Consider the following 24,426-nt stretch of genomic DNA (forward strand, 5'->3'; position numbering starts at 1 on the left):
ATCATAACAAAGACAACCACAGAATTGTAATAACAGGATCTGACATGGGCTATCCCAAGATAAATTTTCAGCAGTCCACTGGCCTGTCTAGGATTATTTTTGATACCGTACTCTTGAAGAAATAAAAAAGCTGAACTCCGTGGGCTAAAAATATTAAAATCTCCAGCACTTCTAGCGGATAACTCCAAGAGCAACCCATATCCACAGAACCCTGGGAGATTATGGAAAATTACAAACAATTTCCCGGATTTTTTGCGTGGTTTGTTTTTTTTAAGAAATTAGGGAAAGGAAAAAGAAAGCATTACCTATACAGCACAGCGACTAAATAAACAACGAGGCGAAGCAAAACTCCAACTACGACACCATAAGGTGGCAGGAGGGGTCCAGGGGTTGTCATGTCCGTGGGCCTGGCCCTGGGGTGACCCCGAGGGCTGACCATGACCCCTGAAGGGGATAAAGGAGCACTCTAGCTCTAAGTCAGACAGCAATATTCTCCAACCTTTGCCAGAAAGGATCGTAGTCTTCGTCTTCCCTGTAGCGCTCCCTGGGACTTCTGTTTTTTAAGACCCTGAAGTAGATAAACTGTGCTGCAAAATTCATTGTAACTCCTGGTGCAAAGCAAAGCTGGGACACTGCTGGCAGGGGACACACTTGCCTGCGAGAAGTGTCAGCCCTGCACTGCCTGGGTGGGAAATAGCAGGCAATGTGCTGTAAGCAGCTCTCAGGGCTGGCTGGGGGGGGGAAGTGACTTGGAAAGAGATGGCTGCTGCTATTTAAAGAGATTATTTCAGAGCCCAACCTGTCCTTGTCAATTTGAGTCAGGGCCTGGATTATGCTTGGGTGACGCTCTGTTAGCAGGACACTTGAAGCTTTAGTTACTTACTGCTTAGCTGTGGAGCATGATCCCCACCAGCTGCAGGGCCCATGACTGAGCAGCGGGGCTCTGGCAGGCAGAGCAGCAGGAAAGGGATGCCAGGTTTGGGGTGGCTGTCTCTGCAGGGATCCTTTCAGGCAGCACCAAGGGACTGGGCTCCTCATGACTGAGGCATGACAGAGGAGACAGCTCAGTTTGTGTAGGTCTTCTCTTGGCACAAGTCCCTGCAGCAGAAAAATACAGGTATCTAGATTTTAAAGAACAGAAAACACCATCTAGGGGAAGGACAGTACATATCTATGTACATATGTGTTAAATCTATTTACAGCTATTTGGGGTTTATATATCTATATAGAAACACATATGTGTGTGTGTGTATATATATATATATATATATATATATATATATAAACTCCATCTAAATTTGTCTTTCTTTGCCCTGAGAGAGAACTAGCAAAGGCATAGACACAGTTCCAGATACAGAGTGGCTGTGCAGCAGGGATGGGGCAGAAGTTGCAGTCTCCAGACTGCCTGGAGACAAACAAGGTATCTATTTCCAGGTATGAGTGGGCCCTCAGTACTCTCTGCTTTCTACTGAAACCATACAAAATCTTAATCTCCAAGATAGAGAACAGACATTTCATAAAATCTAACCCAAGCCGTGACCTAACTCTCCCCACAGGATATCATGAGAAATGCTATAATCAGATTAAAATGGGAGAGTCAAAATAAATGCTCAAATAGTTTTCTGGGATCTCTGGAAAGTCTGAGCTGTGCTGGTGGAGCCTTCCCTACACAGGCGTGGCAGGCAGGCCCATGTTCTCTTGACTTCATCAGTACTGATGAAGCTCCAGATTCACTGCTTTTTCCAGTTTCTCACACACAGACCCCTTTTATTCTTTCTTTTCCAGGTGCTGGAAATGCAGGTTGTGGTGGTGCCATGTGCTACAAGTGGCCACAGCCCAGCAGCATGCTGTTGCCAGGGGAGATGAGGAAAAAATGCACTCAGCTGCTGCCAGGACTTGCAGCCTTGCAGCCAAGTTACCTTCCCTCTGTGCCTTGAAGCACAGAGGGAAGGCAAGGGGAGTTACTACTCTGTTCACAACACAGCTGAGCTGCAATGGTGGGCAGGAAATGGACCTTTATAGAGGTGAAAATGGCAATTCCTTTGGCCCTTGGGTATCTGGGGGTCCACACTGATGTGCACATGTCTTGAAATGAATTCAGTTCCTCACAAACAAGGCTCTGGTCTGTGACTGACACTTGTAGACTATGCTGCATGGGTGAAAGGACTGCTGGGACCATTTGGTCAAGAAGCTGGAAAAAAATTCAGCAAGCTTTTGCATGACGGAAGTACATGAAGCACTGAATTGCTATCCCTATAAAACACTCCCAAACAAGCAGCCAGCTGTAGAAAAAGGATCTTTGGGAATTTCTGCTGCAGATTTCAGCCCATGTCAAGCATTCTTTCAAAGTCCTTGCCACTTCCAAACCTGCTCACAGTGCATTAAAACACACCACAATTACCACAGGAAGGAAAAACTAGATTTCAGCTTTGATTTTTTTCTTTTATATGGATGGAAGGAAGGGATAAGTAAGATACAATTGTAGTGCTGGTACAGTCAAGTGATATCTAACACAATTGCCACAAAATTGTCAAAGACACTAAGTTACAGGTCACCCCAGGTGACATTTCTTTTCAAATCCAGAATTTCTTACTTTCCTCCAAGCTGCTCTTTGGTGGGTCCTAAGGGAAGGAAGCCAATGCCTCAGTGCTGTATAGCTTTCCAAAGGTTTCACTTACATGCTGCCACCACTCACACTCTGTGTGTTTGTGCAAGGAAATCATCATTCATATCTGCCCAACTTTAGGCTGAGACCTCAGTAAAACCAGACTTGGTCAGAGGCACTGTGTACATCTGAAATGGCAGTTATTGGGAAGTGGCTTTATCCACATCATAATAAAATATTATCTTGTACTCAGACAATTTGAGTCCAAAGAAAAAATAAAACACACAGTTAAATCAACAGAGAGGACTGAAATACAGTGCTTGTGTGCTGGTGTGTAAGAAAAAGCAATGATTAGCACTGGAAAGAATTGGAAAATCCAAGTCTCAGAAAAACAGTTTTACACTCACCAGGTCATATATAACTGCCAGCCTTCCTCCCTCAGTCCCTGGTGCAAAACCCATTAGGAATAGCATAATGTGGAGAGTAACAGCTGCTTCTTTTTCTAGAAAACCTTTTAAACAAGGTTATGCTGCACTTTTCCTGAACTAAAAAATAAAATAGAACCATTTTGCTGGCAGAATGGAAAACAATGCTTCATTCTCTTGTAACCAGAGAGAACTCAGTTTGGACAGCACTGAGAAAAATAGCTATGGCCATTGTAAATAAGGACTTTATTGAATTACAGGACTTGAAAGATTGTTTTGAAGGGTTAGCCAAGCTTTTCCCTACACTAAATAAAATTAATAACATTTCCAACCTCAGTGAGAACAGCATGGGTGGGAAGTGATAGTCTATCCAAAGCAGAGAATTCTTTACAGAATTTGATCACTTTCAGAAACAAAGAGGGTGGAGACAGTCTACAGTTAAGCCAATAAAAACAATACAAGTTTCTCAGAGAATAGCAACTCAGAAAACCAAAATGATAATTGAGGATTATGCAACATATTGATGCAAATGTGGTGGTAAACCACTATGATAATCAGTATGGATAAAAAATATAGTCAACTCATAAAGAATTGCCAACTAAAAAAAAAAAAAAAGGAAAAAAATATAGGCACCAAAAAGACTCCTATTTCCTTCTAATTATAGATACTAATTTAACTCCCATCTCAGATTCTTCATAAATCAATATTCATAGAGCAGACTGAAGTTTCAGCCCCCAGTGTTCATATTTTTATTTGTTTACATTTGTCAGCAGCTGACCCACAACAGTAAAATGTCTCATTCCCATTTACTATCTTTAGGGATCTCAGACAAGGTAGATTCAAACCAGTGGAAACAGAAGTAGTTTCCCCAGGCTGTATTTCACAGAGCCTGAAATAAAGAGCAGGCATCAATTCAAAGAACATATTAGCTGGAGCAAGACACACCAGGGAAGCCTGGATGTGCTTTATCTAAAGTTATGGAACAGACTGTATCTGTTAGTGTGGGACAGACTGTATCTGTTTTATGTAAACATTTTGCAGAAAGGATGAGATATTTCTCAAGGCAAAGAGCAAAAGCTTACATTAGAGTCCAAAAACTATCTCCTCAAAATAGAATCTATATCCATAAGAGGTCTAATACTAAGATGCTGAACCATTAGATGAGGAAAAACTGGCAACACAAAGCTTGTGCCTTGCTGTAACAAAAAAAAAAAAAAAAAAAAAAAAGTACATTCTCTTCTACCGAGACTAAATACCTGGTAAGAACCAGCAAAATATTTTATGCTCCTATTTGGGATATTTAACATCTTGCTTATCTCAGTTTCAGTGGTAGGACAACATTTATAATACATGCAGAGGCAGCAGATTAGCATTGCAGATGCATGAAAGCACCCAGGAGTCTATTCTAAGCCACCTCACAAAATTATATTAATGAGCAAAGATTGTATGCAGTTATCTTTGAATAACACGAGATCCCTTATGCTGTCACTGGCTCCAGGGTTTTTGCCCATGTGCTCTAAAGCACTGGCCATGCAGTTGTGTTCACAGAGAGTGGAAGGGCCCTGGCTGAAGCCCACACAGGGAATCGCTGAAAATCCACATTTGAGTCTCTCTGCAGAGAAAGGCAACTGCAATCAGCTGTTTCACTTCTGCTTTTCCAGACACGTTAGACCATCAGAGTGGCACCAAATAATTTCAAAGTACTACTGCAATAATTTTTTCTCACTAACGGAGATCATCAGGCATTCAAACGGCAAGCGAACGTGAGCTGAAACACAATTAACGCTGGGTTTTTAACAAACTGAACTCCCAAAGGGATTCTGATTTGCCACAGCCTATAGAAAACCACTCCACGATGCTTTCAGAGGCTTACAATGCCTTGGAGGATGTGTGAGCCAGCAGCAGAGCAGAACAGACGGCGTTTCGGCTGAGCGCGGGTGCCGCTCACCAGCCCCCCGGCACGGACACGGACCCAGCTTGGCTCCCCTGGCGGCCCCAGAGCGCTCAAGGTCAAGCACGAACAGCCGGGGCTGTGACCCTGCCCGAGACACTCAGGGACCCAAATCCTCTTCCCTGCCCTCCCTGTGGCTGTGTCTAATTAAAACACTGAACTCTGGGTTGCAGTTCACGCTGTGCCGGAGATCAGCACACCTGGGCTCTGCCCAGCGCTGCTGCGGGAGGAGGAGAGAGAAGCAGCGCCGGAGCCAAAGATGGGGGAGGAGAGGAAGCGGTCCCGGCCAACCTGGTGGCCAGAAATAGGTCACCTCAGTGCCACCTGTGGGGCAGCTCCCCAGCGGCCAGGGGCCAGTCACACGTGTGTGCCAGCCCGCTCCCCACGGCCCTTCCCCTGCCCTTCTGCCGGGCTGCTGCCCCACCCCCGCCGCGCCTCCGCCTGCTCCCACACTCTCTCCTTTCCAACAATCCCATCAAAGCTGTGCAATCAACTCCCTCCCAGTGGCCCCAGCAGAACATTTGGTGCACCCCAGACTGCTATAATTTCTTCTAAATTCAAGCCATAGGCTTTTGCCCCATCAGCTTCTCCTAATTCACCTTTTTAATGATAAAGAGATTACTTCAGAATTATTTATATTATCGTGATGATTCAATTGGTTCCTGTCCTCACCTTTGATGCTTCTTATTCCTTGAACACATGCAATGAGCCCTCCATTTCCTTTCGACTTTTTTATCCTCTAATCTTGTATTTCCTCTTTTCTCAGTGTTAATGAGAAGAGACGTTAGAGAGTCACCACTGTGAAAGTCATACCTTCATTATTCTGTAGATAGCAAAAGGTAGTATTCAAAAAGATAGAAACAGATAGCACTTACAGAAATAAAAATTACAGATTGACAGACTAATATCTGCATTAAGACATAATATTTCTGTTATTCTTACAAAGAGTTCCAGAGGTGAATATGGATTATAGAGCATTTGGGACAGATAATCTAAAGCATTATACTGCATCTGGACAGAATACTGTAAAAGATCTTTTAACTTTGAGCTAACTGGTCTCTTAAGGCAAGGAAGGCTGTCCTGGAACCTGACATTGGAAACAACATCCATGCTATGCCCTTTTCCTACATGGATGCTGCTTCAGGTGATAATTCTCGCTCCTACTTCTTTTATCCTTAACACTAAACTACTCATGCAGATACAGCAAACTAATAGCAAGTGTAGCAACCAGCAGGCTCCCTCCTAAATACATATGGAACCAATTGCACTTTAATGAACTCATTAGAAAAAAATTTAGAAAAGGGGTGGAGGACAATAGTCCAGTTCACATCTGTTTTCCAACAACTGGAGTTAATGTTCTGCCTCTAGAGTTTGTGGAGTATGCTAATCCATTCATTTGTTCATCTGCTCACAAGGTTTTTCATGCCTTGAATCAACTTTGAATAGAAATCTTTACGTGGGTCCTTCTCTTCTTTCCTACAATTATACTATTTCCCTATGGCAACTACCACACATTCTCCTGTTAAGTAGTGGCATTATGAAAGTATTAAAGTGATCTTTTACTGCAGTTTTTCAGCTGGAATTAAAGAGGTGAGAAGCCATCAGTACTATACAGTAATAACTAGCTGTACTGTTGGGGAATCTTGTTGGACAGGATCCATCATGTGATTAACTACACAGGCAGCAGGATGAAAAAATTCATACACATTTTTGTTCACTCTCTGCCTGGAAACATGTACTGGAAGCATGTTTGAAGAAAAATTGCAGCTAAAGACATAAGGGATCTATAACAACAAAGGAAGTACTATCATCCTGCTAAAGCATTGTATATTCACTCACACACGTATTTTAAAAGGAATTTTAACCAGGGATTTTTACTGCATTGGCTTTAAAATTATACACATACTGTAAATTTTCAGAGAAATGGCAGTAGAATGATTAGCTTGGCTTCTCTCTCTGACACACCATTCTTCCCCTTGCAAGTCTCCATGATCTTGAGGTAATTAAGAGGAAAGGAGACCATTCTGAGTGGCAAACAAAAATAGGATTTATTTCCAGCTATTTCTCTGGTTTTTTAGGTATCTCCATGGTAAATATTATGTACATTCAAAGGCTTCACATACACAGCTGATGCCTTCCCTAATGGAGAAAGGTACACAGGCATTAAGTAACAGACCTTTGCTATTGTCATGACTCGTGTTCAGCAAGGTGCTACTCAACACGTGGGTATTAGCAGGTCCTTCATGGAACAAAATTGTGGCTTCAGTTTCAAGTAATTATCTCATTTAATTGGTGTGGTTTGCAATACTGATCTGCTAAAGACACCAGCTGAGTAATTCTAATTGGGGAATAATCAAGTGCTTCCCCTCTATTATTTTCCCTGAATATTATCCACCACAGACTCACAGATCTATCCCATTTTCATGTGACGCAAATGGGTGCACGTAAAGTTACAACAGCAAAGGGCCACAACCTTCTGCAATAGAAAATAGAGCAAGTATCAGGTCACCATGTGTGCAATACAAGACTGGGAGTAAAGAGTCTATTCATGAATCACTAATTTTGCTGGGAATATAGTTGATCCAACTTTCCAAGGTTTCTTTTAAAGAAAAATAAAGGTTTCTTTTCATTAAAATGGGTGGGTGCACTGCATATCATATTTCATAGGGTTCCTGAGGCATGGCCAGCCTTCATAAAATGCCTGAAATCTGTCAAATAAAAGGATATAACTTGTTAAAATACAAAACAAACAACAGAATTCACTAGCATTCCATGTGACCCACCTTTTCCTTCAGCTTTCTGATTCAGTTTCCTTGCGGCTCATTGCTCAGGAAGCTGAAGCCACAGACTGACAACAGCCTGAAGCCATAGGATGCTTACCTAATGCTGGCAAACAGAATCCAGCCTAGTGTGCTGGCACCTAGATGACACCAGAGAGTCAATTCCTGCAGCTGACTCACTGCTGGCTCTAGGCATAGCACAAAATGTATTGTTTTGAAGAAGGCTGGATCAGAGTTGTTTGCTCCATGACACACAGGCTTGTTAACTTCTCCAGGGAGGGCAGAGACAGAGCTGATCTTCACAGTGCTTCACACTATGAACCACGTGATACATCACGATACATCATTTTTAACCGCATCAGAAATTATGCCTTTATGACAATAGCGGGAGAACTTGACAGTTTTTGATGTCTCCTGCAAATCAAGATAATAAACATGAGTACAAGTTGATATGCAACAGACCAGGCTTGCACTGGCACAGGGAAGGTGATCACTCATTCAAGGTGATCACTCATTCAAGGTGATCACTCATTCAAGGCTGCAGATCTGTAACTCCAACAGAGGAGTTACAAGAGGAGGCATGGAGGCTCTGTGAAGACTTCCAGGGATGTGTGCTAAAAATCACTACTATCCAAAGCTTTCAATGGCAATTTCCACTTCATTCTAATGAAATCACCACTGCAAGAGGCCCTTCATCCATTCACCAAACAGAAGTATTGTTGCAGAGCAAATTTCTGCTTCCCTGAGAAGCAGCCCAAAAGCTGCATGCCTGCTCTGCACAAATCAGCCTCTCCAGGTAATAAAATTCTACTTTTGCATCTGTCCAACAACTGCTTCAACCCAGCAGTCAGAAACCAAATGAATCAAGAGAGTGAAAGTAAGTGACCTCTTCCCAATGGATCATGTAACAAGTCTCAATTTACAATAGGTATTCAACAGCCTCCAAGTAGCAAGAACTCCTGGTCATGAACAGCTGACAGAAGTTAAGCCTGTGACAAGAGCCTAAGGTACCTCCACAGTTTCTAATGGAGACAAATCTTCTCTCAGGGGCAGGTAGGCAGCCTACACAAAGCTTGCCCAGATTTCATCATCCACCAGTGTTAAATCCAGGGTGGTGGTTATACTCTTTAATTTCCTTCTCTTCAGGGTAAGGCACTTTCCTCTCCCTACAAGGATTGCTTTCCTACCATATTTTTGTCTCCTGAAGTAATTTCCACTAATTTTCTCTGTGTTTTACATAAGGTCCTTTTTTTACCCAAAGAGTTTGCTCAGCTATATCCTTTGTCAGCCCATGCTGCAGGATTTCATGCCCAATAGCAATGTGATTTTTTTCACACGGCACATATGTCCTCTGTCAACATATACCCTTTATTTAGTCCATTCCTTCTCCCTGTGCACCCTTGGGATTATTGTGCAGTTATTTATTGCTTTTGCCGAGCATTTAACTAGTCCAAGAAAGAGATACAGAAAGACTGTACCAAAAACAAACAAAAAAGCATCTCCCGAAATAGACTTAGTCCTTATGTTTGCTCTCCCTTTCACCAAACTGCCTGCTGGCATAAATTCACATCCCTGTTCACTGGTATGCTTTTTTTGGCTGCCAGTGCCTTGGGAACATCTCAACAGCTGGATTTTGTGCAAACCTACATTCATATGATCTCATTGTGTTCTCATATATGGCCATTTTGAAGATGAATGTGCTAAAGAATGCTTTCTCTGATGGCCATCAGTTACCAACTTCTCAGAACACAAATATGTTTGCATCATATTCTTTCTTTTGCTCTCACATCTTCTGTCTTCTGAAAAGCCTGCTTTACAATTCAATGGGTATTGTCATATCCCCAGATTTTTTGTACTTTAGTTGCCAGTTGTCTTACTCTGCAGCTTTCTTCTGAGTATTTATAAATTACAAAAGCAATCTGAGGTAATTACCCAAGATGACCAAAAATCTCAGGACAGGTAGTCCTACTGCAAAGCAGAATCCCACTTGGCAGAAATATTCTTTCTGGCTGCATTTCCCTGCAGTGGAAAAAACTACTCTCTGATTACAGAAACAACCCCTGGAGGATAATACTAGAGAAAACCCACACTATTTTGTTTAGTTCTCCATGGCTATCAGACCAGCACCTCGCTATAGTCAAACATAACACAGTATGCAAAAATATGCAGCAAGTGCCTTAGAGGGACTGAACTGTTCCAGGAGAGCAATTCAGGAGGAACCTCCAGGAAATGTGCTCTAAAGGGGGTGAGTGGCCTCAGCAAAGGTGGTCTGGAATGAAAATTGCCATATTTTTTACAGTGTGTTGAAGGGAAAACTGTTTCAATGAACGTTCATTGCTTTTTAGTGTGTGGCATAGAGGACGGCAGAGAGAGCTTGCAGAAATCCTCCATGAACAGGCCCCCTTTGCAATACAGAGATTGGATTGGCTGATTCTGCTTAAAAAAAGGACAGAACCAAAGGACAAACACATTTAGAAAACAGCAGCCAACTAGTCAGAAATATTCTTCTTGTGCTTCCCAGTACCTTCTCTTTAAAGCACAGACAACACACAGATAACGTCTCACTTCAGAAATCACAGCCTACCACAACAGCATCTCATACAGAAACACAGGGTACAAGTGAGGCTGGACTCAATGTTACCTTTTGCAGTTCCCCTCTCAGGACCTGTTAATAAGAAATTAAGATTTATCTAAGTTTTCAGCAGGCATAATCAAATTTATTCTCCAAACAAGAATTCATAAGATATGCAGTACACTACATAGTGATTCAAGCCAAAACACCCAGAAAAACACTGCCACTCCAATTTTCAAAGCTAATTTAAATTTATTTCATAAAAATGTTAATGCATTGAAACCAACCCTGAGGGCTTAATAAACATTGAGGTTGTTCTATGCCTCATCAAAGTTACCAGATAAATTCCAATCACAGAATCTCTGTTACTGAGACTATTTTGCCTTGCAACTGAGTACAAACTAACTTGTTATGGAAGTCACTATGGATCTTTACACTTTGAACACTGAGATAGCATCTTTACAGGATAATTTTCAGATATTCAAAGAATTTGATTTTTCGACTGCTGGGGGGGTGGTAAAGACCAAGGAAATCTGTTCTAGTTTGCAGGGGTTTATTTTCAGTAGTTAAAAGACTGTCTAGCCTGAACAATGGCCTTTGGGATTAAGTAGGATGCCTTACTGGCCTCTCATTTTTTCTTGCAGTAGTTTGAAAAAAGATAACTCAAATGATTATGAGGAATAATACCAGGAAGGTGACACTTTAAGTGTTTGAACACCAGCCTAGAGGGGTCAAAGACTGATGCTTATCCAGTCAACACCCAGGAGCCTGCAAGACAATGTTCAACCAAGATCCTGCTAAAAATCACACACATTGCCAGCCTACCATGAGTAGTGCTATTTTTGCATGTGATGTTACCAAGCCAAACAAATTTTAAAACCCTGCCAAACTGAGAAGAGCCCAGATGGCTCCTCAGGAGATCCTATGATAATGTCCAAACATAAAGAACCACAGACAGTTGTAACCTCCCACAAGACTGCCACACATTGTACTGCCCAAGGAAGATGTTTCTGTGCTCTTCATAAAGAGCATACAGTGGTAAAAGCCTTATAAGCTCACAAGATCTAAAGATACTGTGTTTTCCAGTGCTTTGCCTGCCCCAGATGAAATTCTACAGGGAAAGAAACATCTAGCACCCCTTCCTCCTCCTTTCTGCCTTCCTTGCCTTGCCCCACTTGCTATATTTACAGCATCCAAAGCTTTTCATCAAATTCCATTGTAATCTGTGTAAATAAATAGAAGCATAAAAAAAAAAAAAAAAACAAACAAACAAAAAAAAACCAACTTTGGGGAACCTGGGCCACTTCCAGCTTGGCTGGATAGCTGGGCTGTGCATGGAGCTGGAAGGGTGTTTTTAAAAGGAGGGAAGCAGAAGAGAACAGCTTAAGAATCTTGGCTCAGGCTGGGCATATTTCCGCCTAACTCTGGCTAAACCTCAGCACGAAGGGCTGGACGAGGAGTCGATAGGAAGCCGGGGAGCGGGGGAGGGAGCCTGCGGGGCTCTCCAGCACAGCCACGGCAAAGCCCGGGCAGGCTGGAACCATGCTTTTCCTCTGGGCACTGGCGTTTGTTTTAGTCCTGCAGGAGCAAGATCCTTTAGGTAAGTGACTCTCAACCTGCAAAGCACAAAGTGTGGCTTAATCGCAGTATGGTCAAAGCCTTTGCATGGGGTGGGAGGGGGAGGCAAATAATTGCTTAATTTCTTTGTGGGTTTTATGTGAAGGTGACACAGGTATGTGTCAAAATTCTCTGATTTAAGAGGTAAGACTCCATTTTGGTGACATTAAAGTCTGTCCTGTAGGCATATTGCTTTGGTAGATTTTGAGATTTTTTACTTCTTACAGGAGAGAGAATCACTCTACCTTCAGAAATTTAGAACCACATTGAGGTGCTGCAAACAGTGCTCTGAATTTCCATAATTACTGTTCTGGCAGCCGTATTAATATCACACTAATCCACTTGGAAATGAGATTGAAGTTCAAGGTGATTAGAGAAAGATTCTCCTTTATTCATAGCCTTCTTTTTAAATTTCCTGGTAACAGCATCACCACTTTGTTTCTTCTGCTTTGGATTGCTTATTCCTGAGTTTTTGAAGTACATAATGACTTCTCCAAAAGCCTTGGGAGAACAAAATATAAACAGAGAACACCTGATAAGCCTGCATCTGAATTCTACTTTCATTAACAAGAGATTAGCACTGAATAACCTGTAATCACATTGTAGTGTGACAAAGCTATTCAGCTTGGCTAGTTCAAGGGTTTACAGTCCCTGTGTAACCAGAAACTTGGCTTCCCAGCCTGTTTGTACTACATCTTTTCCGCTAGCTGAGGCTCAGATTTATTTTCCCTCTGGTCCTACTTTCTTGACAAGACAATAGCTGTACTTCATGATAGGGTAGTAAGATCCTCTTACATTCAAAACTCTTCCTTGCCCTGACTGCCTCTTACTTAACTGGCTTTGTGATGTTTATCTCAGTGATGAACTGAAATATCAATGCAACAGCAAGAGCACTCTAACTTGTTTTCACTCCACAAGAATTCACTATCCTCTTGTGAGTTTTGCAAGCTTCATTGAAATAAATGTGAAATTAAAGAAACTAAAAAACGGCTTTGTCTATTCCCACAAAAGTAGAGTTTTAACCTAAAATAATTTTCCAACTCAGAGAAAATTCAGTTAATTAGAATAGCACTTCAACATGAACTGCGAGGAGACTAGCACCCAGTATCATGCCAGGTGGCAGCTATTCAGTCAGCAAATCATGTTTACTGTCTTAATGGTTTTCATCATGCAAAATGAGAAATTTTCTGTCATGGCCAGGGGAGCACCCTGCCAGACCGAAGGCTTTAAAAAGCCATCCCCACTTTCCCTCTGATACACTTCAGTTGGGGAACGTAACTTTTGATTCCCTTGCAGAATCCACCAACCTAACTCCCATGGGTTCCTCTTAAAAATTAATCCACCAAACAAGAATTTAAGTTTTAATTCAGCCATTAATATAAACAATCTCATATTCAAAGAACTCAGCCTTCAAATCATTCAGGAGAGGCTGGCACAGGAGCCCTTCTGGATGCAACCATGTGCTCCTGCCACAGTTTACAGTGCTTTGCTGCTTGTGCTGGGTTAATTTGTGGGGCGCTACTCAAATGCAGTGCACCATGTAGCCTGGAGCACAATACCTGCCCCTTTTAAACGTGTTTCCAGGCAAATCGTTCCGAGGGGTGAGACACCCAACGGCAAAGATTGTGCTCCATGTCTATGGGTGGCAGAGAGGTGACCTGGAGGGTGAAGAAGCACCTGCCCCAGTGACACGGGCTCTTAGCGGAGCACACCAAACACCGAGCGCTCTACCAGGGACAGCTTCCAGCGGAGGCACTGCTGCTCCACACTGTGGCGTCATTTGCTTTCAAACAGCAGGAGTTTCATTCGGTTTTACTACAAGTTAAAGTAAATCAAGGGTATGAATGCTTCTCTTCATTCACCTAACATTTTTTGAATTACTAAGATGTTTTGAATCCCCTGATGCAATATCAAAGCTGGCAAGATCTATAACCTAGGCCATTATCTAGAAACCAGAAAAAAAAAAATCCTTTCAGAAGACCCAGATTCTGCCCCAAATTAACCACTTGCATTATCACAGAGAAGCATTTTTTCTCAAGGAGATTAAAACACTGCATTGTAGAATTAAAGCCACAGGTGATATCCTATTTTAGGTCTGACTTGGACTCATATTTGTCTACTAACAAATTAATAATAGTTTAACCTATACTCCATATTATAGGTATCTTCTGTCCTTATAGAAACCTACCAGCATCATTGTCTCCAACTCAAGGATTGCAGTCCTTGCAGAACCCACCTCTGAGCTCTAACAAGGAAGGAGAAATAAAGTTTGTGACAACAAAGCGTACCCCAAAATAACTGTGGTTTTTAAGATTGTGAGGTGTCTGGAGATCAGGGTTCAGTACAGAAGTGAGCCTTTTATAAAGAGATTTTATATATCTGTAAAGGCCTATGCTTTCTTATGTTTAGTTAAAAGGAATTTCAATTCTGTGGACAACGTAACTTCCTCATGTAAAGCAAAAGTTAGTATCAAACTCCCCCAAAAAATCAGGAGTTTAGAAATATAGGACTCCTATTGTTCACCTGCAGGATAAGGCTTTATTCATAAACCCAGCTGATCTGCTCTGGCTGAGGCAGATATAAGTCCTGGGCCTGAATGTCAGGATCTACTATGTGTGTATCTATGTATCTGCCCTTCTCTCACAATTCTACTTCTGGAGCTGCTGCAGACTGCATGAACTGTCAGCCAAGAGAAAATAGAGCTTCAAGCAAGTTCTTAGATTTGTTTACATTTTTGGAAAAAACCTAAAATTATATTCTTTCATTTTACTTACTTCTTTCTACTGCCCTGACTTAGACATATGAAAACGACACAGTCACAGAGCTGACTAATAAGTCACAGACTCACTTTACCCACTCCCCATGACCATCGTTTTTAGTACTAAACACAGACTAAAAGCCATGTCCTCAAAAAACTGAGAAACTCTTTATCTCCTGATAGCAGTGGTTATCCTCAAATTGATGGTGGCATCCATTATTTATGCATCTCACATCCTTCACTTTCAAGCCAGCCTTAAGCTCACTAATTCTGCACAACTTGGTTTCTTTATGGATACTAAGACACAGCTCCTCTTCTTCCTAAAAAGCTTCCCCTCCTCTACACAAGATTATGTCCTATACAGCTTCTAGCTATAATCCTCCAAATGTTTAGCCTTGGTTTCCATAACAAAGATAAATTCACACAAAAATAAATCCATAATAAAGGCAAACTTTTCTGGAGCCCAAAGCATCATTGTAAGATACAGCATGAATTAGAGTAACATACCTGCTGATTATGTACCTTGTGCCTCTTATCAGTCCAATTTCCTGTAGTTATTTTCCACTGCAGAAGCAAGTGCAAGAGGATATTCTCTGGCTGCTTGTTCAGAAGACCAGCATGCTGAAAACACTCTCCAAGCCAATAGTTCCCTCACAGGAACATTTAATTATTATCCTTCTTCCTTTGAATGAAAATACACAAAACTTAAGTGCTTCTTACAATCACAGATATGGTCAAATGGCAGAAAAAGGAAAGTAGTTTTTCAAGTAGCAATTTTGCTTCTGGCACATAGCCATGGCAAGGGCCCAGATTTTTCTGTGCCTTAAAAAAAACCCCCACTCACTGGAAGCATGAACTATCCCTGGTCTTGTGCACTCCCTCTCAGTCTCCACTGCTGGGTAAGAGAGAGATGGATCCCTTTATGAAATGAGAATTATATGGGTTACAATAGCAAAAGTTGTCTGTAAATGAAGTAGTTTTACACAGAAATATGTGCTATCTAGTCAGGAAGAATTGCTATGAGGTCCCATTTCTGGTTTTGCACATTTCACAAGCACAAGTGATGTGTGATCAGACCAGAACACTCTGTGACACCAAGTCCCATACCCAGGTGGATGGGATACACTAGGCAAAGATGTGAGAACTCATGGGCTGGCACCTGACCCACCTCCATCAATAGATTCCCTAACCCATGAGATTCCCCCTTTGCTCCTTCTCTTTCAGGTAAAAAGGAATTAAAAAAAGTACAACCTTAACTGATGTAGGATCTGAAATAATATTCATAGCAGCATATTCTACACCTTGATAAAGAGAATATGAACCAGGTGTGCAATTTTGGAACTTGACTTTTTGATATGGTTATTCAGCTTTTAAAATTAATTTTAACAATGACTAATTTCATAGAAGAAACTTATTTCAGGATATTTGCCTTGTCAGAGGATCATAAATCTCAGATACCAGAGAAATCCCTTGGATTTTTATCATGTTTGAAACTTTTCCAGGACTTGACATTTAGGCAGCAGTTGAAGTATTCAGTGAATGTATAGATTACAGATTAATCGCTAATCAGGCATTAAAAACTTTAATGTACCTTCTTGAAATTAAAACAAACAAAACCTAAAACCACAACAAACAAAAACCAAACCAAAAAGAAAATGTAAAAAAACCCCAATCTTCCCACAACTCCTAAATTTCAGGTCTTCCTATGCTATCAGTTTACTGTCTAATATACTATGCCTGATAGATCATATTTACCCTGTATGAAATTTGCCTTGTCCTTCTGCCATAAAAGCTAGAGCCTAGTAAAGGTGTGTGTACATTTAAATATTTACATGTGTATGTATATATTTACATGCATATGTATATATTTGCATGTAAATATAAGCTAACACATGCAGTTGTCTCCAGTGTGAAGCATATGGCAGTGTCTAAGTTGCTAAGGAGTTTTATATATTTATTGCAATTTCTGCAGTCTTTATTGCAATCACTAGAGGTAAGAACTCCCTTATCTTTAAGGAAACAGAGACTGAACTCTAAAAAGAGGTAGAATTACCTGGTTAGAACTACCCAGATGTGTCAAAATCACAGCTAAACATTAGCATTTTATGGATTACAGCCAGAAAGATGCTCTACGTCCACTTAAAGATGTGCTTCTGAGTAGCTAAGAACTTGAAGGGAATCTGTGCCCTAAAAAGTATTTTCCTGTTGGAACATAAATCATTAGTACAGCCATTCCTTTTCTCATCAAAGGCTGTCTGGCCACCTTATGCTCCATGCTTTAGGAATAGAATGATACTAAGAAACCTAAAGCAGTGCAAACAAAACCACAGAGCACAGCATGTTTTTTTGAAGAGTTAGTCATGTTCTCATTTATTCCCCTTGCTCTATCACATGTTTTCAGCTTTCCTCGTTTGCCATCTGGTTCCTGTTTTAATCTCCCATGTCTCCCACTTGGCTTGTGGCCGGCTTTGTTTATCCCTCCTGCCCTACTGAGCGCAAACAAGGCCTTGCAGACAACTTTCAAAACCACACTGATCATAGAACGAGGCCTAAGAATTTTACAGGTTTCAAGACCAATGGGAAATGTGGTCACTCACCTTGACCTTCTCTATAATGCAGACTAAAGAACCCAACCCAGCAATTTCTAGATCAAGCCTGTAACCTCATTTGGACCAGCAATGTGTCATTAGGAAGGTTACTTTAAAAGACCTACCAGATCTGTGTGGTCACATCCTTCAGTTCTGGCAGTCCTAGTAACCACAGAAAATGACAGCAGACAGGCAGTGTCTCAGGTTTATTCTGATGCTTACCATTAACAACTACTTGGATGATCAAAATGAACCTGGATAGAAAGAACCCTGACAGTCCTACAAGTCCTAGACGGGAACTTCATCAGGGAGCACAGAGAAGCAACATCTTGTGGGTTGGGGGAATATATCAAATGTACAGGAGGCAGAAGAGCTTAACTGAGGGATATTCTTAATCAAAGGCCTCTGCTCTTAACCTGTTTAGTAAGGCTGTTTTGATTCTTACTTCATTGCTCTCTCTCTCCCTTGCTATAAAATCAAGTTTTGTACAGTCCGGCTGACCATAATACATAGATCTTACTCTCCATCATGCTACTTCTTTCAAACTTTAGGCGTGTTCTTCTAGTAAATAGATCCTTATTAACAACCAGTTCAGAGATGCTCCACTTCCCTGCTGGTGCCTGCATCATGGCCCAGGGTGGTTAGAACTACCTAGATTTATGGGCACCATCAATGTAGCACAGAGGACTTAATCAGAGCAAAAAAGGCATGAGTTGTTTTCTTATCTTGAACACGAGAGTTCTGGTTTTTGATGGAAAATAACCACCCTACATTTCAAATAGAATGGATTGCAAGAATTTAACTGAATATCTCACTTGCAAGAAACATCAGGTGGAAATTTGCAGATGAGACATTACCTGAAAGGTAATGTTCTCTCTGCCATATTGAAATGTTGCAAGCATCTGCATGAAATAATCTATTAAGTTTCAAATTAGATATTTAAGACATTGAAATATGCCTCCTACACACTTGCCTAAGCTGTCAGAAGTTGCAAACACCCACACATTTTAAATATGTAATTTATATTAAATACAAAGAACACTTGACTTTTAAAAGTGGTTAGCTTCAAAACTTACTACCAAAATTGTCTCTGTGCACTTGCTTTGAAACACAGACAAGTAAAAATTCCAATTTACATTTAAAAAATGTTTCTTCAGTAACTTCAGAAAGCAAGTACCTGGAACTATCCTAAGTCATTAGCCTTTTGCTTACATAGTTTGCAGCCTTCTGCTTTTCACTTCCTTTACATGGTGACTGTTATTATTATATGAAGTAGAGATGCTGCTGGAGTAAGGTCAGTGCCAAAGGCAGATTGTGTCCCTTTCTTTCACCAATTGCAACAGAGGAGGGCAGTGCTCCTAAGCAACATTCCACGTGCTCTCTTTGAGTACATGGAAATTACTGCTTTGGCTGAATTGCCTGACCATAGTGACCCAGATATGTGCCATATTAACAAGGGACCGGATGTGTCCTGTGAACAGCCCATCCCAGAGATAAAGCTGTGGCTTAAAAGCTAAAGCGAAACAACAGAATAATAATGAGTGTTTTGGGAAGCCAAAGCCTCAAGTCAGGACTCAGAAAAAAAGAAATCTACACTGACTGCCCAGCCAGCAGCAGCTGAAACAGCCTGTTCCAGCGTGGTGGTGAAGGGGCAATTGCAAGAGCCTGAGCAGCTCTGTTCTGGTGTGAAAGTCACTAACAAGAGATGGACATGCAGGTCTGGAGAGGGTTTCTCCTTGCTCAGCCCTCTCACAGGTCCCAGCTCCATAATGTGTGGTCTACAACTAGACACGCTTTTGCTTATACTAACCCTTAGCCTTGCTAACATCAGCTGTCAGGTGCTTCCTGAGACACTTAGGCTTGGCCTGTTTGTCAAAGTTTTAGGCACTGCACTAATTCAGTGGCTCTGAGTGATATCTTACAGCCCTGTCAAACTAGGACTTGGTCCTCCTTCAGTATGGCCATTACAGCTGGTAACGCAGCAAAGCGCTGTGAGCGATGGTAAGCTGTGTCCCTCTGGCTCAGGAGAGGAACCCACCATCCTAAGGAACCAGGAGCTACTGAGTCCTGTGTCTCATAGCAGCCCCTTTACCTCCTTCTCTAGGTACACACAAAGCTGTCTGTATGTGCACACAATGCACACCAAGCTGTGCAGTGCTTTGCTAAGCTCACAGTAAGATGCAACCACCTTACATTGGCTGTACATATCTATCATGGTATGGATACATGTGCTTACCAACTGTCAGTCATTCATCATATCTAAGCTCCTCACCTACAAACACCTGCCTAGAGAATCAGCCACCACAATTCCAGTATCTCCACACTGTTCCAGTCATGATGAAAAAAAGACATGTAAAGAAGCAAAAATTTTGAGAAATAGCATGGCTCACTTGACTACTGAGACAGTAACAAGACTCATATACCACCACCACTAGCAGCAAACAGGGAAAAAAAGGGCAATTGCAAAGCAGCTGGTGTTGAAATACCTGCTGTATTTCAGCACTTTTCTGTAAACAGGCAGACATAGTCTTCGGGATTCTGTCCTAACAGCACCACCTTCTGGTACTGCGCTAGTAAAACCGCTAACCAAATCTCTGCCAAACCAACTTCTAAATAATGCCCAGTAAGTCAGGTCACTTTGTAATCCCTCCTCCTCTCCATCCTCCACCCACCAATTCCAAGGATGCCATTCCAACTCAGAGTACATCTCTAATCGCCTCCAAACTGCAGCGATCCTTACTGCCACATGTTTGCCATCACCTGACACCTACACTCCAGAAATCTTGGCACAGGCTTGAGAAGAAGCACTGCAGCAGTTCCAAACCACTGCTCTGGCACAGCAGCACTGAAGGCAGAATTAGTTACTGCTCTTGTCTGTCTTACTGTTCATTGTAACACGAGCTCAGTTTTGTCTTTGTTACAAACCATGACAGAATGAGTTACTGCTGCTTCCTCATTATGAGTTACTGCTGCTTCAAGCATGAAACAAGAGCAAAAACTAACTTTACACGCAGGAAGATATGTTACCACTTCAGCAGAGTTTAAAATATTCCACTACAGTCCTCTGCACACAATTGAAAATTTAAATGCTACTGAATGCTGCACAGAAGTTATGAAAAGCAAATACACTCCGCTAAAGCATGGACACCAGCAGCTACTGACCTTTCATGGAGCACAGCCAGCAGAATGAAAAGTTCAAAGAGCAAGAGCTCATGAGTACTGAGAGGTAAACACAGATAACTGACAGAGATATGTGACTCTGTATATAGCAAAGTCAGCAAATGTGCTCAGCAGTAAAAAAATCTTTATTATTTCCCTTCCCATTGCAAAGTCAGACTGTCTGGGATAACTATCTGGCACAGAGGATCATCAGCATCCATTTGGAAAGTGAACAAGCTTAGCTAGTCTTCAAAGCTTTACAGCACCAGCTCCTTCTGAAGAAAGTCTACGAGGAACTGTTGTGTTAGGCAGATCTTCCCAACAGTTAGATTTTACACTTAAGAGAGACAGAGGCACAGCCTATAAACTTACCCTACACATGTAGGAAAAAATAGATCATGTAAAACAAACACACGCACACAAAACAAACACCTGTGGCAAGAAAAAACACCTTGTTCCAACCAACATGATGTGTGCAGGCAAGTACTGGGGTACAGCTGTAGTTATTGGAAAAGAAGATCAATGCCTACATTTGGTTCATCAACAATGCTGCGTAGCCTGCAAAATACCACATCAGAAATCAGAAAGGCAAGGATTGCTATTAACCCTCTGCCAATTAACTGTGTCTCTACTGACCAGCTGCTGCTGATCCTGTCAGTGTAGTACCTGGAAGTCTGGAAAGAGAAACCTGGTGTAATGAACACATGCTCCACGAACGTTTAGATACTATTGAAGAGGTAAGAGATTGTACTGGCTCCTGAACCTTACCAGACTTCTGCTCTATCCTTTTGACCATAGAAAAAGGATGTTTCTAGGCAGTGTCCCTTCTTGACTTTATTCTAGCCACGGTTGGACTAGAATAAAGGGTGGATTTTTTCAGATGTCATAGTTTATAACTATCCATAAAGCCATTATCACCAGAAATATATAATCTTGATGAATTCAAAAAAACTGATTAACAATTTTTTATGTCAGCCTTTTCTAGAATGTTTATAATCTAAACTATGCCTTTAATCTAAAAATCTCAGAATCTGTATTTGTAAGGTTTCACACTGACTTATGGGTAGATGTGAGTTCTGCAGGTGACTCCAAGACTGATAGAGGAATATCTGCTCACCCCAGCTGACACTTAAGAGCTAAATGAGCTTTATGATGGGGATTCCAGGAAAGTGCAAAGGTTTTTTTTTTTTTTCTCTCCCAGCTGGTGTCTTAAGCACTCACATGATACCTGTTAACTATTCTCAGCTGGGTAGCTCCCAAACTTCATGTTGTGGTTCTCAAATGGGAACATTACCTCTCTTCTGCCCTAGTCCCAGCCCTCATCATTCCACCTCATCAGCTCCTCTCATCATCCATGCAGATTTTTTTGTTGCATTTAATAAACTGCATCTCTAAGAAATTAGAAATAATTAAAAACCAACTAATGCAAAACTCCAAGTCAAATTCTTCTTTATACAGGGGTGCTATAACATAACTCTTGCAAAACCAAGTGCTAATACTTAATGCCACTAGAGGCCAGCAGAACACAAGGAATGTTTAAACCTGCAATGCGCATAACAAATTAAATTAGCTGGTGGCATTACAGAACATGAGGTTTGCATTTCTGCAAACACATCTGGTGCAATTCCTCCCACTTGACCCTCTGACTACCTCCTTTCTCCATTTGTCTCCCTTGTTTCCATTAGAAGGTAATAAAAACAGTGGAGCACCTAGAATCAGAAGTAAAATCGCTCCTCAACATGATCAGTGAGACAACAGCGAATATCCCCACCGTTCCAGGAACTCCACTTATAGATGCTTTTGATGGTCAGTATCTCGTCAGGTACAACCGATGTTGAAAAAAGGGTTACAAATGTTATTATAAAGTATGCCATATTTTCTCTCTCAAGATGTGAAGTAATTCAGCTCAAGCTAGCCAAGGCCTCAGAACCCCAATTGCAGGTCCAGTTTGCAAAATCAGATTTCAACAATCACTAAAGAGAGGGCTGGGAGAAAAGGAAGCAACTCATCTTACAATGGCAGAACAGACTAAGTAATCCCAACGTCCTTCCCAGAGCTAAGATCCTGTGATTCTTTAGCTTCATGTGTGACAAAATAAGGGACAGCATTAGAATTTTACAAAATTGGAGGTACTGCCATTTTGATATCCTAAATCCAACTTTGACATGTAAGCCCCTCCCACAAAACATGCTCCTGGAAAAATGTTTTTGGAATAAATTAAATCACAACAGAAATTAGTTGGATGAGGCCACCTATTCTACTCACTTTCTTATATTATTGTTCTATTCTCTTCATCCTCCACCTAAATATCAACAGTGTATTTAACAAGGTGAGACTCTCTGGGTGGAAAATAAGCCACTTGTGTACAGATAAAAGCATCCACAGACATGTTTATGAAGTCAGTTTTGTCAGTGCTGGGCTGTTTGTTCATTTAAGGCAGTTGTACCTGGGCACACTACAGTGCACTTACATGATGGAAGTGGGCTTGAAGTATACAACAGTAGAGCTTATGCTGGTTTTTAGTTCTTGCAGTTGGCTGTATGGATCTGGTAACCACGACTGACACCATCCTCACCAAGTCTGTGATCCATTGAAGTTAACAGTTTTCTGTGAAGGGCAGTTAACAGGTTAACAACTAAGTTACTTCCCTGGGTATTCTAGGAAAAGTGAAAGATATTCTAGTAAAGCATTGCAGTGAATTTAAAACGGAAATCAGCACATTTGCAGATTTGCCCCAAATCTATAGCAATAGATTTGCAGTAAATCTATAGCAAGTACTATTCAGATGGATCTTGCAACAACTGCCAAATTGCTCAAGAATTACAGATTGGACCTTCCTTCTATAATTTTGTGAATCAAAGTGACAATTCTCCACTTCAGACTAGAAAGATTCATGTTTTAAGAGATTTATCCAAGTTTGATCCTGATCTCATAACCAAAAATAATCACATCAGCTCTTCTCTATACAGATACCAGCTGAGCACTGTGAAGACAGAAGATAGCTGAATCTAACAGTGTGGTTGTCATCAACAGTTGCACTTCTGATGATTTAATAAGCTTGTGTTTCCAGAATTCATGCAGGGTGAACAATCCTCAGCTGTACCTTGTCTTCTGTGTTGCTGTGCTTTATAATAAAAAGGTATTTGCTTTCAGACACAGTTTTAAACTTGGCATTCTAAATCTTTCAAGAGCCCTACTTTATCAAAACTGCCTTTCAAATACAGCCTTGTCAGTAAGAAAACAAGATCAGGTGGTGTTCAGGACTAAAGCACAGCTAACAAACTTCCCTTAATTCAAAAGCTTCCTCCTTCCCTTGCAAAGAAGTGAACCCTTGCTACTGGTTTCAGCCAACAAAGACAGACTTCCAGCTGCAATTCCTCTCAAGACACACTCAGTTTGTCTGACAGAAATGAGAGTATGGTTTGCCTTTGGACACAGGTCACACTGATGCCACTGACCAAACTGGGAGTCCTGTCAGCAAGTCCCAGTCAGAATCCATCATTTGGACACATGGCTACCATATCCTCTAATCTTTACATTCCCCTCCCTCGACATGGTGACAAATTGCAGTCCAGAATTAAATCCACAACACTGCCTTTTTCTTTCAAGACAAATAGCAATACAACTTACAAGAAAAAGGACCTGCCTGACCCTTACACAACAGAAGGAGAACACTTACATGTATGTACTTCAGTAAGGGGAGGTTGCATGTTGTTGATTAGCAAGCAATCTATTTTCACTGACCTAGTTTGAAAACTTTTCCCCCACTTTGTACTTTTTACCTTTACGTGTTTTTATTTTGAGAACAACAAGCTGAAGAGATGTCATCCAAGCCAGCAGGGAATAAAAACTCAGAGTTCCAAGAGAAAGAGAAGTTACAACATGCAAAATGAAAATACTGAGCAATAACTACAGATTACATGTCTCACGTACAGACAATTACTCATCAACAGCACAACAACTCCCTAACT

General features: G+C 41.3%; 2 protein-coding genes across 2 annotated transcripts in view; one reads left to right on the forward strand and one right to left on the reverse strand.

The window, feature by feature from the left end:
* LOC103814207 (L-threonine dehydratase catabolic TdcB-like) overlaps positions 1-1,094 on the reverse strand; it is a 32,386-nt gene extending 31,292 nt beyond the window's left edge. The window contains exon 1 of the mRNA XM_030241365.2: positions 884-1,094. Coding sequence (XP_030097225.1) covers positions 884-1,038 — 155 coding nt within the window. The 5' untranslated portion in view covers positions 1,039-1,094. The remainder of the gene's footprint in view (positions 1-883) is intronic.
* A 10,558-nt stretch (positions 1,095-11,652) lies between these two features.
* On the forward strand, positions 11,653-23,613 carry PLAC9 (placenta associated 9). The gene is made up of 4 exons (XM_009087715.4): positions 11,653-11,933; positions 21,095-21,192; positions 22,141-22,261; positions 23,425-23,613. Exons 1-4 carry the CDS (start codon positions 11,876-11,878, stop codon positions 23,433-23,435), a joined length of 288 nt encoding a protein of 95 aa, XP_009085963.3. The 5' UTR covers positions 11,653-11,875; the 3' UTR covers positions 23,436-23,613.
* Positions 23,614-24,426: the final 813 nt, after the last annotated feature.

This window comes from Serinus canaria, chromosome 6 (genome assembly GCF_022539315.1).
Source record: "Serinus canaria isolate serCan28SL12 chromosome 6, serCan2020, whole genome shotgun sequence".
Lineage (NCBI taxonomy): Eukaryota > Metazoa > Chordata > Aves > Passeriformes > Fringillidae > Serinus > Serinus canaria.

Coding starts and splice junctions, on each gene's coding strand:
- PLAC9 (XM_009087715.4), top strand. CDS start 11,876: ATGCTTTTCCTCTGGGCACTGGCGTTTGTTTTAGTCCTGCAGGAGCAA. Junction 11,934..21,094: donor GCAGGAGCAAGATCCTTTAG/GTAAGTGACTCT, acceptor TCTACTGACCAG/CTGCTGCTGATCCTGTCAGT. Junction 21,193..22,140: donor GTTTAGATACTATTGAAGAG/GTAAGAGATTGT, acceptor TGTTTCCATTAG/AAGGTAATAAAAACAGTGGA.